Consider the following 14,820-nt stretch of genomic DNA (forward strand, 5'->3'; position numbering starts at 1 on the left):
CTGCCTTGAGTCCACCTTGTTCGGAAACCTCATAGAACACATGTGTGCACGTTGAAATTATTATCCTGCGGGAGGATGACACGGGGCAGAGGACAGGACGAGGGAGGAAGAGGGTAGGGTCATATATCACAGCTGTCGTATCGCCTCATCGACGCGCTGAGAACGGTTGCGGGCTGCGGCCCAGATATAGCGAATAGAATAACTGCCTTGAGCCCATCAGAAATTCCAAATATAGGTAGGTATAGTACGCGACAGGTCAAGATGGCAATCGAGGTATGAGGCGGGGGGAAGCACACCCGCTCCTCTCCCGCACCGGGTTAGCGGGGGGCCTGTGCGTGACCTGTCGCGTACTATACCTAGGTATTGCGTAATTTTCAATAGGTCAGATAGCACTAAAGGTCCAACCTTTTACTGAAAAAAAAACATACCTACGAAAGGAATATTGTTTTAGGCATACCTACGTGGAATCGTGGAAGACTGAGTAGGTAAGTTTTCAAAGCAAGCTTTCTTAATTTTACACGGGAAATCTATTAGGAATAAATTAAGTTTCCTTGTACAATATTATGAAAAGCGTGGGCCCGCGTTCACAATAACAAATGACTGGCTGTTTATTTCCAAATAGAACTCGCGAAACTAAACATTTATTAAAAAAAGCTAAATGTTTTTAGGAAATGTTCTGTTTGCGTTCTGAATTTCATTGCGTGTAAACAGAGAAAATCATTATCATGATCAACCCATCGCCGATGGGTCATCAACTCATCACTAATGAGCACGGGTCTCCTCTCATAATGAGTGTTTTAGAATACAGTCCACCAAGCTGGCCAAATGTGGTTCGGCAGGCTTCACACACCTTTGAGTACAATATGGAAAACTCACAGACATGTAGATTTTCACACCATGTTTTCCTTCACCGTTAAAGCAAGTGATGTTCAACTTCTGAAAACGCAATAAACTCTGAAAAGTTAGAGGTGCGTGCCCGGGATCGAACCCCAGACGCCCCGCTCGGAAGGCCGACGTCTTAACTACTGGGCTATATCGCTTTTTTAACGCGCATCACAATAAAACGGCAGTTTACAATCAATCAATCAAAGGCCATTTAGCGGTTAAATTGTTTGACAAAATATATTATTTTAAATGTTTGCGGACATTAAAGTCGAGGGTTTATTATTATTTAACGTTATGAGCTATTAAGCGGGAATGGGCAATTCTGTATAAGGCACCCATTCCACTGCGGCAGGTCAAGAGTTTGATTTCAGGGTTCAAATGATGCAGGTTCAATCGCCAGCTTAAAGCGTGAAACAAACTACGGGACGACTCGACTGATAGGTGCCGAGGCAGATAGGTGTGCGTATTACAGAATGCGACTTGAGAGATCGCTCTGCGCTAGATTACGTCCGACAGGTTGCACAGTTCAGTGTACTTATTATCCAGATACCCAGAGGCAGATTATCCCTAAGGTAAACTAGGCACATGCCTAGGGGCGCGAGGCTACGAAGTGCCGCGCGCGATCATGCAGAGTTGGATTAGAGAGAGTCTGCGCTTCGAATATAGTCTTGTAGTGACCGAAACCGCCTCTTTAGTTTATAAAATACTAGCTTATGCTCGCGACTTCGTTCACGTGGACTACACAAATTTCAAACCCCTATTTCACCCTCTTAGAGATTGAATTTTCAAAAATCCTTTCTTAGCGAATGCCTACATTATAATATCTATCTGCATACCAAATTTCAGCCCGATCCGTCCAGTAGTTTGAGCTGTGCGTTGATAGATCAGTCAGTCAGTCAGTCACCTTTTCCTTTTATATATTAAGATGTAGTAATTACTAAAGTATACTTCCATATTCACAAACAATTCAATACCCATATTTCTCCCAGTGTCTTAAGTCTCAAGGGAAACCTTAGAACAGTGTGTTTTCTTCCGAACCATCCCACACAATCCTATTAGTCCCTGTGTATAATGCCACAGAGTAAAGATATGAAATTACAGACTACAGAAGTTCGACGAAGCCGTCTGGACGGAGCAATCGTGCGGTAAGTGCGGGACGAAGGAGCGACGAACTGGCAAATAACATTATACATCGACCTTTAGAAAGAGGTCGCAGATTTGTAGAGCATTATCTCTGTCGTTGAAACCGAAAAACGTGATATAGGTGTGAGTGACAGACAACGCTCTACAAAGTCGAAATGTTGTTCTAATGGCGATGTACATTACTTTTTGCCTTGTACTGTACGTATAGTACGCGACAGTTCGAGATGGCATCACAACAAGCTGCGGGATAGCGCGGGTGCCATCTCAACAATCTGTCGTGCACAATAGTTAGGTCCCTATGTTGAAGGGTTGACGTCATTTAGCACGAAATCAAAGGCATCGGACGACTGTATCTCTCTTTACACTGTGATAGACGTCAGGCATAATAGGATTTATTGCATGTAATTACTTATCCCTCCACATTCGCAAATCGAGCGAATGCTGAAATGATTGAAATTCACAATGTACCATACATTGTAGATTGCACAAACTAATATTTGCGATTGATTCGTCTGCGTCGTTTATGGACATTGCTGCTAATTGTTTACTTCTATCTTACTAGAGTTAGCTTACGTCCCGCGGAAAGATATAGGCTACTTTTTATTCCAGAAACTTAAAGAGTTCCCACGGGATTTTTAGGGTTCCGTACCTCAAAAGGAAAAACGGAACCCTTATATGATCACTTTGTTGTCTGTCTGTCTGTCTGTCTGTCTGTCAAGAAATCTACAGGGTACTTCCCGTTGACCTAGAATCATGAAATTTGGCAGGTAGGTAGATCTTATAGCTGACATTTGGGGCAAATCTGAAAACCGTGAATTTAGGCTTAGATCACACAAAAAAAATTAAATTGTGGTCATGAACTAATAATTAGTATTTTCAACTTTCGAAGTGAGTGACTATATCAATTAGTGTGGTATCATATTATGAAAGGTGACAACAGATTTTTGTTTATTTTTATGCATCGTAGTTTTTGAATTATCGTGCAAAATGTCGAAAAAATACGACTGTAGTACGGAACCCTCATTGCGCGAGCCTGACTCGCATTTGGCCGGTTTTTAAAAACCTAAACCCACGCGGGCGAAGCCGCGGGCATCAGAGAATACACACATTTTTTTTTTATTTATTTAGACATACACACATGTTTACACACATAATTTAACAGTTCCTGTATCACAAATCGTTTACGTTGTCGCGCAATTAGTACTACGTCGTGCCTCGTTCTGTATGCTTCAAGCTTAAAAGATGAGTAAACAAAGAAGGTTGTCTACTTCTACTAGACAAAGGGGTCAATGAACGTTGTGTTTTATTTGTAATGGGTAAGATAGAGATACTTATCGGCTCTATTTCAAAGCTCGGAGTGGCTTCGTCGTCTACAGTGACACAAATTACCGTGGCATCAATTTAATTGAGATGCCCACGAAGCGAGGAGATAAGGAAAAGTCACGAGGGATATATTTTGTTCACGGAGACGCGTGGGCGGGCGGGGCGGAGGGCGGGCGGGCTGGTCGCGTTGACGTCACACGGGTTCCGGTGCAACCACCCTTAATATATTATGTAGTTGGAATCGTTAGTTTTAAAATTCAAATTAATTAATTATTTATTTACTAGCTGATGCCTGCTTTGTCCGCGTGGATTTGAGTTTTTAAAAATTCCGTGAGAACTCTTTGATTTTCCGTGATAAAACGTAGCCTATATCACTCTCCAGGTCTTTATCTATATATACATGCAAAATATCACGTCAATTCGTTGTTCGTTTGTGAATGAAGGACAAACCAACAAACAAACATACTTTTGCATTTATATGGATGGAGTGAGACGCGTATCGGCTAGGTGATATCTGCGACTTTGTCCGCGTGGATTAAGGTTTTTTAAATTCCTGTGAGAATTCTTTAATTTCCCCGGAAAAAAGTAGTTCATGTCTGTCTCTGGGATACAAGCTATCTTTGTACCTTTCGTTAAAATCAGGATTTCAGATCATCATGCTGTACTATCTTCAGACTATGGAGAAAACCAGCGATTATACGCAATTTTCTGTATCAAAAAGACACTTGCGGCTTGACTCCACTCTGTCTGTATGCGTTGGCCTTTATACCACGCGTTACGACTTACGAATAGCTATTGGGAATAAGGGCTCAGTCATGTGAATTTCTATTACTGAGCCAATTTCCGCATGATTAACGCCGTCGTTCGTTACATACAGGCGTGCGATAAAGTCAACGATCCGTACTTTAATGAATTTACGCTAACGCAGTGAAGAGTTTATTCACTCAAAAATTCACAAATCAGCATCGTGTCGCTTTGATTTCTGACCTACATCATATATTATGATGGGTTCCCAACGAGGCGCACTGAATCGTGTCACACTATGACTCGTTGGGAGTCCATCGAAAAAAAAACTCGGTGTGACTCGTTGGGAATTACAATGAATAAAAAAGTTGCAACTGATAACAGTGTGACTCAATGGGGAAAAAATAATTATTTCGCACTTCCCAACGAGTCACAGTGTGACACGATTGGGTGATGATGATTGACAAATTATACCTAAATCAATGAATGCTTTGATATATGTATACCTAAAGAAAAGGGATTGTAATTCTACGTTCGCCGGTCGCGTGTACAATAGGTACAAACTACATATATATAACTACATAATAGAATAGAATAGAATAGAATTTATTTATTCAAGTAGACTTATTACAAGTTCTTTTGCATCGTTAACTAGTTTAATTTACCACTTTTTGCAATGAAAGCTGATGCCCGCGACTTCGTCGCGTCGGCGTGGATTTAGGTTTTTTTTTAAACCCGTGGAAACTTCTTGATTTTTCCGGGATAAAAAGTAGCCTAGGTAACTCTCCAGGGTCTTTATCTACACCCATGCAAAAAATCAGATTAATTCGTTGCACCGTTGCGACGTGATTGAAGGACAAACCAGCAAACCAACAAACAAACACACTTTCGCATTTATAATAAGGGTACTGGGACAACCCTCCACCTCCCATGGCCCCACCAACCTCTCGGTTATATGGTCCGAATCGCGGGAGGGCGCCCGTTCGGTACTTGCTCTTGGCATTTTCCCCGGGCGCCTTCTTACTCCCTACAAATTATTTTGTCTCTTCCTTGTCCCTTATGCTCACTCTCCCCCCTTGGGGGCTAGACGTCACTATGACAGCTGTGATCTCCGCTGCTGCTCCTCCGTGGTGCCGGCCTGGCACCTGTACGCTCTGAGCTGCATCGCCTCTTATGCCAATAGTGCGCGAATTCCCGTAGCCGGTTGTAGTTCCCCGCCGATGAGACGAGGTCCGTGTAGAAGACCGGTATAATAAGGGTACTGATATAATAAGGGTACTGATATAATAAGGGTACTGATATAATAAGGGTACTGATTACCCAAGCACAGGATTCCCCTTGGAAGTGTCACGTGCCGTTCGCTAAATCTCGACAGGCGCCGGCTCGCCTACGGGTTCGAGGGCGCCAGGGCACGCCAGGGGAAGCTAATTGCTTATCAATGAGATGTGTTTATTAGTCAGATTGTGTTCGCATTCAAGGAATGTCAGAATAAGTCGACAGGCGACAAAATTAAAATGTATAATCTTACGCGGGGATTTTCCCGCGGGATTTAAAAAACCTATATTTACGCGGACGCAGTCGCGGTCATCTTCTTTTTTTTTTTTATTATTCAGATACAAGTTAGCCCTTGACTGCAATCTCACCTGATGGTAAGTGATGATGCAGTCTAAGATGATAGCGGGCTAACCTGGAAGGGGTATGGCAGTTTTTATTAAACCCATGCCCCTTTGGTTTCTACACGGCATCGTACCGGAACGCTAAATCGCTTGGCGACACGGCTTTGCCGGTAGGGTGGTAACTAGCCACGGCCGAAGCCTCCCACCAGACCAGACCAGAAATTTAGAAATTATAAAATTCCAAACCCTTGCCAGGAATCGAACCCGGGACCTCCCACTAATAAGACCACAGCGCTCACCACTGCGCCAGGGAGGTCGTCAATCTAATACTATTATGACAAAACTACGATCAACAACAAGCCTGCTGAAAAGCTTATAATTTAATGCATACATACCTAATTTTTTGTCGCTTTGGGTATTTAATCGATGTGCTATTTTTGTAGAGCGCGTCGGGAATACAAAACAAAAATTCGCGATTAGTATCACACGTGATACCTACACTATGTTTCCGCTCGGTATGTTTAAATAATATGCTTGCGAGCTCGTTTAAATCAGTGATCTATTTTTATAACATCCGGACCAATGTGTTTTAATATTAATATTATAACTTATATTAACCTTTAATATTATTAAAAAAATTAAATACGAGGAGAGATAATTAGGTATGTACTAATCGCGTAAGACAATATTTAGCAACATTTATTCAATAATAGCCTCTATAGCTCAACAGTTATGGAGCGGAATGAATTCCGAAGGGTGAGGTTCAAACTTCAAACCCGCCCGTTGCACTATTGTCGTACCAACTCCTTCTAAGCAACTCCTATCATAAACTTTACGCTAAGTTGGAGGGAAAAGGGGAATATTTCCTAAGTATATCCTAAAAAAAATTACAAGTTGCTTTCACATTAGTTCAAGTTAAATGACTATGACTATAATAATAGTCATAGTCATTTATTCATAAATACACATTATACCTACGTCAATTAAAATAGTTTAAATTCTTTTTCTTAATATTTAATAACACATTCTTGTTACAATAATAGATTTTCTTAAAAATATAAAATAAAATAAAATAAATATTAAGTAGACAATTTAGTCTTGGATCTTCCCAAGAAAAAATTCATTATAACTATAGAAACACTCCTCGACAAGCCAGATTTTCATTTTTCTTTTAAAAATCTTAATGTTTTGCGCATTTTTTATGTCGTGGGGGATCCGATTATAAACCCCGGGACCCATTGCAACCACTGTCCGCGTCGTCTACTGTGATCGAAGTGACGTCAAAATGACGTCATTTCGATCTTAATGAGACGTGGTTCCAGGGAAATAGCAATTTGTGGGACTTATTTAACACTCGGATTGGTCTCCATAATCACCAGAGAGAATAGAAACAATGTTTTAATCAAAGAAATTAAGAATTATTACTTTCTATATCCATGGTTTCAATCGACACAGACAAGGTTTTAATACTTTTCACCTTTAGGTACCAGATCTGCGCAATTAAATTCGGCAGTCAGTGACTTCAGAAGCAATTAATAAGATAAACATTTCAGTAGTAGCTAGGTACTCAATATAAAGTGAGCGTCTATGGAGAGTGATTGTGAGGGCTCTAAACCCGAATTAACGACATTGTTCTGTGTGAAGCGTCTCCACAATCGATTGCCACTCATTTAGGCAAACTAGGGGTCGGTAAAACTTAAGGACTGCGCCACACAGTTTTTTAAGATTTAAAAATCCCGTAGGAACTCTTTGATTTTCCGGGACAAAAGTAGCCTATGTCTATGAAAAGCTATCAGATACACTTTAGCATATAAATAATTATTTAATATCAGTATGGATAAAACAATAACATGGAAGATTTCGTTAGTACGTACGATGTCAGTCTGCAAACGTCGCAGACGCAGTAAACCGTAAACGTCATCAAGGCTGAGTTGTATAGAACACTTTAATTTTGCTCAAGGTTTGAATGATCACCTAATAGGTACCAGCTTAGTGACTTCAGAAGCAATTAATAAGATAAACATTTCAGTAGTAGCTAGGTACTCAATATAAAGTGAGCGTCTATGGAGAGTGATTGTAAGGGCTCTAAACCCGAATTAACGACATTGTTCTGTGTGAAGCATCTCCACAATCGATTGCCACTCATTTAGGCAAACTATGGGCCGGTAAAACTTAAGGACGGCGCCACACAGTTTTTTTAGGATCTAAGTTTTAAAAATCCTGTAGGAATATTTAAATCTCTTTGATTTTCCGGGGCAAAAGTAGCATGTCTATGAAAAGCTATCAGATGCACTTTAGTATTTAATAAATAATAACTTAATATCAGTATGGATTAAAACAATAACATGGAAGATTTCGTTAGTACGTACGATGTCAGTCTGCAAACGTCGCAGACGCAGTAAACCGTAAACGTCATCAAGGCTGAGTTGTATAGAACACTTTAATTTTGCTCAAGGTTTGAATGATCACCTAATAGGTACCAGCTTAGTGACTTCAGAAGCAATTAATAAGATAAACATTTCAGTAGTAGCTAGGTACTCAATATAAAGTGAGCGTCTATGGAGAGTGATTGTAAGGGCTCTAAACCCGAATTAACGACATTGTTCTGTGTGAAGCATCTCCACAATCGATTGCCACTCATTTAGGCAAACTATGGGCCGGTAAAACTTAAGGACTGAACCACGCGGTTTTTATATGATTTAACTAGCTTATGCTCGCGACTTCGTCCGCGTGGACTACACAAAATTTCGAACCCCTATTTCACCCCTCAAGAGTTGAATTTTCAAAAATAGGGTAACGTCATGCAGGTGATGCACGCCTTGTGTGTGACGCAGGCTTTATGCAAACTAGGGTCGGTAATGATGAGTGGCCTCACCTCTGTCGCCAGCGGTGGCGGTTAATGGCCCAATAAAGGTTTTAGAGCCACTCGACTATTAACGACTGAAACTCAATTTTAAGCAATAAAAAACAGGTGCGAGTCAGACTCGCGCACTGAGGGTTCTGTACTACAATCGTATTTTATCGACAATTTGCACCATAAATCAAAAATAAATAAAAATCTGTTTTAGAATGTACAAGTAAGCCCTTTCATATGATGTCCCATGAGGTTAAGTTAAGCTGTCTAATCTTATCATCGACAACAATACTCAAAGTATTTTTTTACCTACTAAAACATACTTACATAATATATTTATTTATCTAATCGAAATAAAATATTCCCAGTTATAATAATTATTATTAAAACTACACAATAAATTATGCTAATAGGTATCCACGCCCGATATAACATGACACAGCAATTCTTAGATATTAGGTCGCCAACTGTCACACGGCAGACGGCGCGCGGCGGGTTGTAGCTCGTCAGTCGTCACCCGCTCACCTTCGCAACAAAAAGGTCAGTTTCGTACAAGAGCGAAAACCTGCGTAGACGCGTTATGTCCGCGGTAGGTCAAGATGGCAATCGGGGTGTGAGGCGGGAGGACGCCCCGCACACCCGCACGTCATCCGCGCTATCCCGCAGCTTGTTGTGATGCCTTCTCGAACTATCGCGTACTATACTGTACGCAGTACTAGGCAGAAAGTAATGTACATCGCCATTAGAATGACATTTTCGACTTTGTAGAGCGTTGTCTGTCACTCACACCTATATGACGTTTTTCGGTCTCAACGACAGAGACAACTCTCTACAAATCCGCGACCTCTTTCTAAAGGTCGATGTACAATATCTTCTGCCGCGTACTGTAGGCCAGTTCGGGTCGCTCCTTCGTCCAGCACTAAGCACGATTGCGGACACACGCAAGCAGTGGCGTGCACAGAGTTTGAAGTCAGGGTATGCATTAGTTTGGTAGGAACCCGTTTACTAGCAGGTCATAATGAAAATATGCATTGATCTGTTACAACTGGGGTAAGCAGTGCATGTATGCCTCTATGACCTGCACGCCACTGCACGCAAGTCACCCGCGCTCGCCTGCCCGGTTAAAGCGGGGGCTATGCGGGTGTGCGGGGCGTTCTCTCCCCGATTGGCATCCCAACCTGTCGCCTAATAGCACAAGTACCTACGTCAATCTCAGATAGATTCAGAAGGACGCCAGTCGCATTTGACCCCAGTCCCCAGTGCTACCAACTTGTACCTACGAAAAGCGCAAGGATTCCGACGCTATTTCATAGCAACACGGACATTGCACGCCGTTGAAAGAAAAGAAAGAAAGAAACCGGCTTTTTCAGCTGGAACCCCGATGCCATGTCAGCGCGAAATTCTAGGAGAGCGTGTTGCAGATCAACGCACTCTGTTCAGACTCCAGTGTGAATTGTAAGTACATAATATGCAGTAAAGTTTTTACGCCGGAGCTGAAGGGCGATTGAAAACCGTAGAGAAACTTGAACGCGTGGGAAATGTTGTGAATCACAGCCATCTGCTGAGCAGTGAGCCCACCCCTTCCCGCTCCACCCGCGGCACTTTACTGTCGGCTAAGATTTTCAATAATTATTTGATGGAGTTATACCTACAAATTGTTTTAAAATAAAATAAGTAAGTAAATATTCTTTTATTTTTAACAGCAAAGAAATAACCAGGAATTATATAGTAATTGAATCTTATTAGCCATAGCACAATAATTATATATAGCTATTTAATATAATTACTGTACACTTGCTTTAATACAAAGTCATGACTACTACAAATTCAGGCAATCGCGACAATAATAATCATAAGCTTGATTTCAGGGGGCATATCTTTTTAGATTTTCTTTATTAGAAATGTTCCTGCTGCAAAAGACCTCACTTACTCAATATCACCTTGAGGTACGGAACCCAGAATACCGATTTTCATATCTTTCATAACTTCATGTTTGAAGTTCTTGTTGTTCATGTGTGAAGTTTCTTCAAACATGAAGTTAGAAGATATGAAAATTGGAGTTTATTTAAACAAATTATTTGACATTAACATTTAAAAAAATGGTAGTTAGCCAAAATCTGTAGGTACTCACAGCGTATGTAGCGAGGGCAGGTCGGGCAGCGACGCGGCGGTGAGCTCTGTGAGCAGGTTGCTGGCCAGGTTGCTGCAACAGATACAGATTATTGCAGCACAGCTACTGCAGCGATTCATTCCAGACGGAGCAAGGCAGGCAGCAGCTACGCAGAGGGAAGAATAACTGACATTGCAACTGCATTGCAAAAAATTAAATTGAAATGAATACTTCATGCTATCTCCATCATCTCATGCCATATAAGTTTAGGAACGCTCACGACTATAGATTCCGCTTTCCGTAGAACGCGGTCAGAGCTACAGTCTTTTTATGTTCATTACCGTTGCATTACCAATCCATGTGACGTCATGACAGCTCATGAGCCTAAAAAGATGGCGGGTAGCATTTTCGCAACGAAATTTGAAATGCAAAATTACACTTCACTTATCGATCGAATAAAGTTTTTGAATTTTTTTTTGTTAGTTTTACTTTAGGATCAAATATTATCACAGCTGTCATTAGTTAGGCCCGAAATAAAATCAATTTTTCCGATAATCTCGATAAGTTACTTAGCGACGTGTTTATTGTCAAAAAATGCCAAAGGGCACCATGTCTGTACAATTTTCGACATAATAACTTTGCTAAGTAATCTATCTATCGATCTATCGAGAGATTTCAGATAAAAACTGCCATACCCCTTCCAGGTTAGCCCGCTATCATCTTAGACTGCATCATCACTTACCACCAGGTGAGATTGCAGTCAAGGGCTAACTTGTATCTGAATAAAAATAAGAAAAACAGATAGGAGTGATTATATTTATTTTAGACCGTTAGAGGTTAGAGCTTATAAACATTTTTATAAAAACATTGAAGTAGGACAAGTGGTCTAATTTCGTCATAAATAGATGTGAGCGCTAACAGTCGACAGCTCTACATTCCAGTTTTGTACCAGTTGTACGTATAAATATAATTGATTCAATCAGATCCGTCATCTGTGCAAAACAAGTCTATAACTGAGAACTTGTTCTCGTTTCGCGATCGTAAAACCTTCCAATTAAATTATCAATTTAAGGTGGTAAGGTACTAATCATTTTAAGCTTATTTATTTTAATGTAGGACCCGTGCAATTGGGTTGAAATATCGACAAATAAAAACATCAAATTAATCGTGGCCGTTATCTACATTAAAATATGTGGTTAGGTAGTATTTAAAAATGTTTTTGATCTCTCTGAGTTGTATTCTTTATGGAGGGTCGTGGCCCCTATTCATTAATCACATAATGGTAGGAGCTTTCTTGTACATGCGGTAGGCTTCCAGTTCCTTCCGAAGTTGAGAGTTTTGAATTTGAAAGAAAGAAAGAAAACTTTTATTTGATCACTATACTACAATAAACCTAATTATAAAAGACCCTGTCAATACTTGAATCAACTTCGCAACCGAATTATAAAAGACCCTGTCAATACTTTAATCAACTTCGCAAGCGCACTCCTAGGATTGATTAAAATTCATGAGTCAAATGTCAAAACATTGGATTTCACTAAATAAATGACTACCTAACTGGAATTCAAGGGCTAGAGACATGTGTCATATTCAACCTTTATTCAAACACACATATCGTCTGAATCGTCCTCTAAAGAAGCCCCTATCTTGACTATGAATTCCGGGGTAAGTAGTCAGACCAAGGTAAAGTCCAAAACTTTGGGATTTCAGCAATTTAAATAGTAGTTCGACTACTTTGTCGGACTAGTCGAGCTATTTAAATCGCTCGGAAAAATATGAATTGGCCTATTTTGAAGTGAATCTATTTCAGAATGGCGCTTCTATCGGAAGGCGCGAAAACATTAAGTGGCTCTGCATTGCTACGCACATAAGTGTCCGTTCACACAGACCGGCGGGGTGATTACGTAAAACGTTGCAGTAGCGACAGCAACGCGACAGCAGTAGCAATGCGAAAGTTCATTTGCTGTCTCTTCTTCTTCTTATTTTGCTTTGTGGCTATTACTGTCTCTCTCTAGCCGGACGTTTGACAGCAATGATCGCCAAATTTACGCCTGACGCAAACCTGTCGCGAGATACGTAATCACCCCGCGGCTCAGAGAAGAGCAGATTTTTATAGCGATTAAAATAGAGTGTTGGATAGTTGGAATAAGGTTTATTTTTACATTTTGCACCTTTTGTTATTGAGAATGCTTGAGAGCAAACCTTACGCGCTTAGTGTGAAAAAATAACAGGAGCCGTTCGATCTCTGATGACGAGCTCTTCCGCTCTCGCACAGCCTAATAGCTCCGCTTGCGTACCCTTTCGCGCTTTCTCCGCCCAGTTCCAAAGGTACAGTCCGTTCACTATAACTTTCCCCTGCCGTCATGTTGGCACCATTGCTTTATTTGCTTATTTCCTTAGAGCTTAGGGTTTATTATTGTGTGATTTGCAATGGTGCCAATCTTACAGCCAGAGGTAAAATAACTGTGAACGCACTGTACGCGCCGCCGGTCTGTGTAAAAAGAAGAGCGCCGTCTGATGCTCTACGAGCCGGTCTGTGTGAACGGACACTAAACCGGGAGATTTATGGTCATCGTCTACAGCATCGCGGCGCCGCCGACGCATGGGCTTTTCTAGCCTAGTTTCCCTCACGTGTCGTTGTGATTATAAAACCTAGTGGTTCAGACATAGGTCTCCAATTCTAGAAGTTCGCGGTTTTTTTATTCAGATACAAGTTAGCCCTTGACTGCAATCTCACCTGGTGTTAAGTGACGATGCAGTCTAAGATGGAAACGCTAAATCACTTGGCGGCACGGCTTTGCCGGTAGGGTGGTAACTAGCCACGGCCGAAGCCTCCCACCAAACCAGACCAGAAATTTAAAAATTATAAAATTCCAAATCCTTGCCAGGAATCGAACCCGGGACCTCCTACGTCCGAAGACTAATAAGACCACAGCGCTTACCACTGCGCCAGGATGTGAAAGTGTGTTTATCTCTGTCTGTCTGTTACATGAAAACTCGTGTTCGTGAGTCGTGAGTCATGACGCTACCGAGAAACGAACAAATAGTAATGTGGTGGGCACTAACAGTGCTTGCAGTCGCGGCGTGTGGTTGAGCGCGCGCGGCACCTCCTGCAAGGCGTTGTGTGCCAGACGCAGCACGCGCAGCGCGCGCACCTCCAACAGCGTGTCCGCCTCCAGTGACGACAGCGAGTTGTGCTCCAAGGACCTAAGGAAAAGTCAAAGACAAATCTTTTTAACCGACTTCAAAAAAAGGAGGAGGTTCTCAATTCGTCGGAATCTTTTTTTTTTTTTATTCTAAAAGAACTACTTAGATGATGCCCGGCGTGACTTCGTCCGCGTGGCTATGGGTTATTTAAAAATTCCGCGGGAACTCATTGATTGTCCGGGATAAAAAGTAGCTGTATCAAAATTCAGTACACATTTTTGTTTTTTTTTTAAAGAATATTAGCCATATTAAATGACTAATATTCCCCTTTCCTCTCCAATTAAGCGTCAGGCTTGTGCTAGGAGTAGGTACGACAATAGTGCAACGGGCGGAATTTGAACCCGCCTTTGTCGACCTTTCGGTTTTCAGTCCACTCCTATACCGGTTGAGCTATTGAGGCTTAAACCAAATTTGACTCAAATTTGAGTAGATTATCGCAAGAACGACATCGCACTTTAAACTTTTTCCATGTCCCACGACACGTAGTGCGTTGTCGTAGAATTTTACGATACCACGTCACACTGCAAATACCTATTATTAATCATTAAGGCCCGACGGATTTAAGGACGCCTTAAAGCTTTTTCACGTTGACCGAGATTTAGGGTAATTTAGGCTAAAATAGAACTTCAGGTGGTAACACTATCTTTTTTATACCCTAAGTGGGTACTTAGTGTAACTTATATTTTGCAATTTTTATATATAAATATCGAAAGGACAGAATGAAAAAAATTTCTTCAGTTTCAGCTAAGCCACATTTTGAAGTTTCGTAACTATTTTCCTAAATTAGTTTTATCTCGGGTTTAAACTGCGTACAACTTATACCTAAATCATATAATTTCTGAAGTGACCGCTCTGAGGACCAAGATCTTTGTATATTGCCCATTATCCTTTACAAAAATGTTTTCTATTTATCTAATCATCTCATTACATTTTGGAAT

The 14,820-nt window shown here is 41.0% G+C and overlaps 1 protein-coding gene across 1 annotated transcript in view; it reads right to left on the bottom strand.

The window, feature by feature from the left end:
- The window catches only part of rk (G-protein coupled receptor rickets), an 81,386-nt gene that overhangs the window by 30,098 nt on the left and 36,468 nt on the right, over positions 1–14,820 (bottom strand). Inside the window, exons 4-5 of the mRNA XM_034980387.1 lie at positions 13,742–13,882; positions 10,697–10,768 (exon numbers count right to left, since the gene is read on the bottom strand). Coding sequence (XP_034836278.1) covers positions 10,697–10,768; positions 13,742–13,882 — 213 coding nt within the window. The remainder of the gene's footprint in view (positions 1–10,696; positions 10,769–13,741; positions 13,883–14,820) is intronic.

This window comes from Maniola hyperantus, chromosome 22 (assembly GCF_902806685.2).
Source record: "Maniola hyperantus chromosome 22, iAphHyp1.2, whole genome shotgun sequence".
Taxonomy (NCBI): Eukaryota; Metazoa; Arthropoda; class Insecta; order Lepidoptera; family Nymphalidae; genus Maniola; species Maniola hyperantus.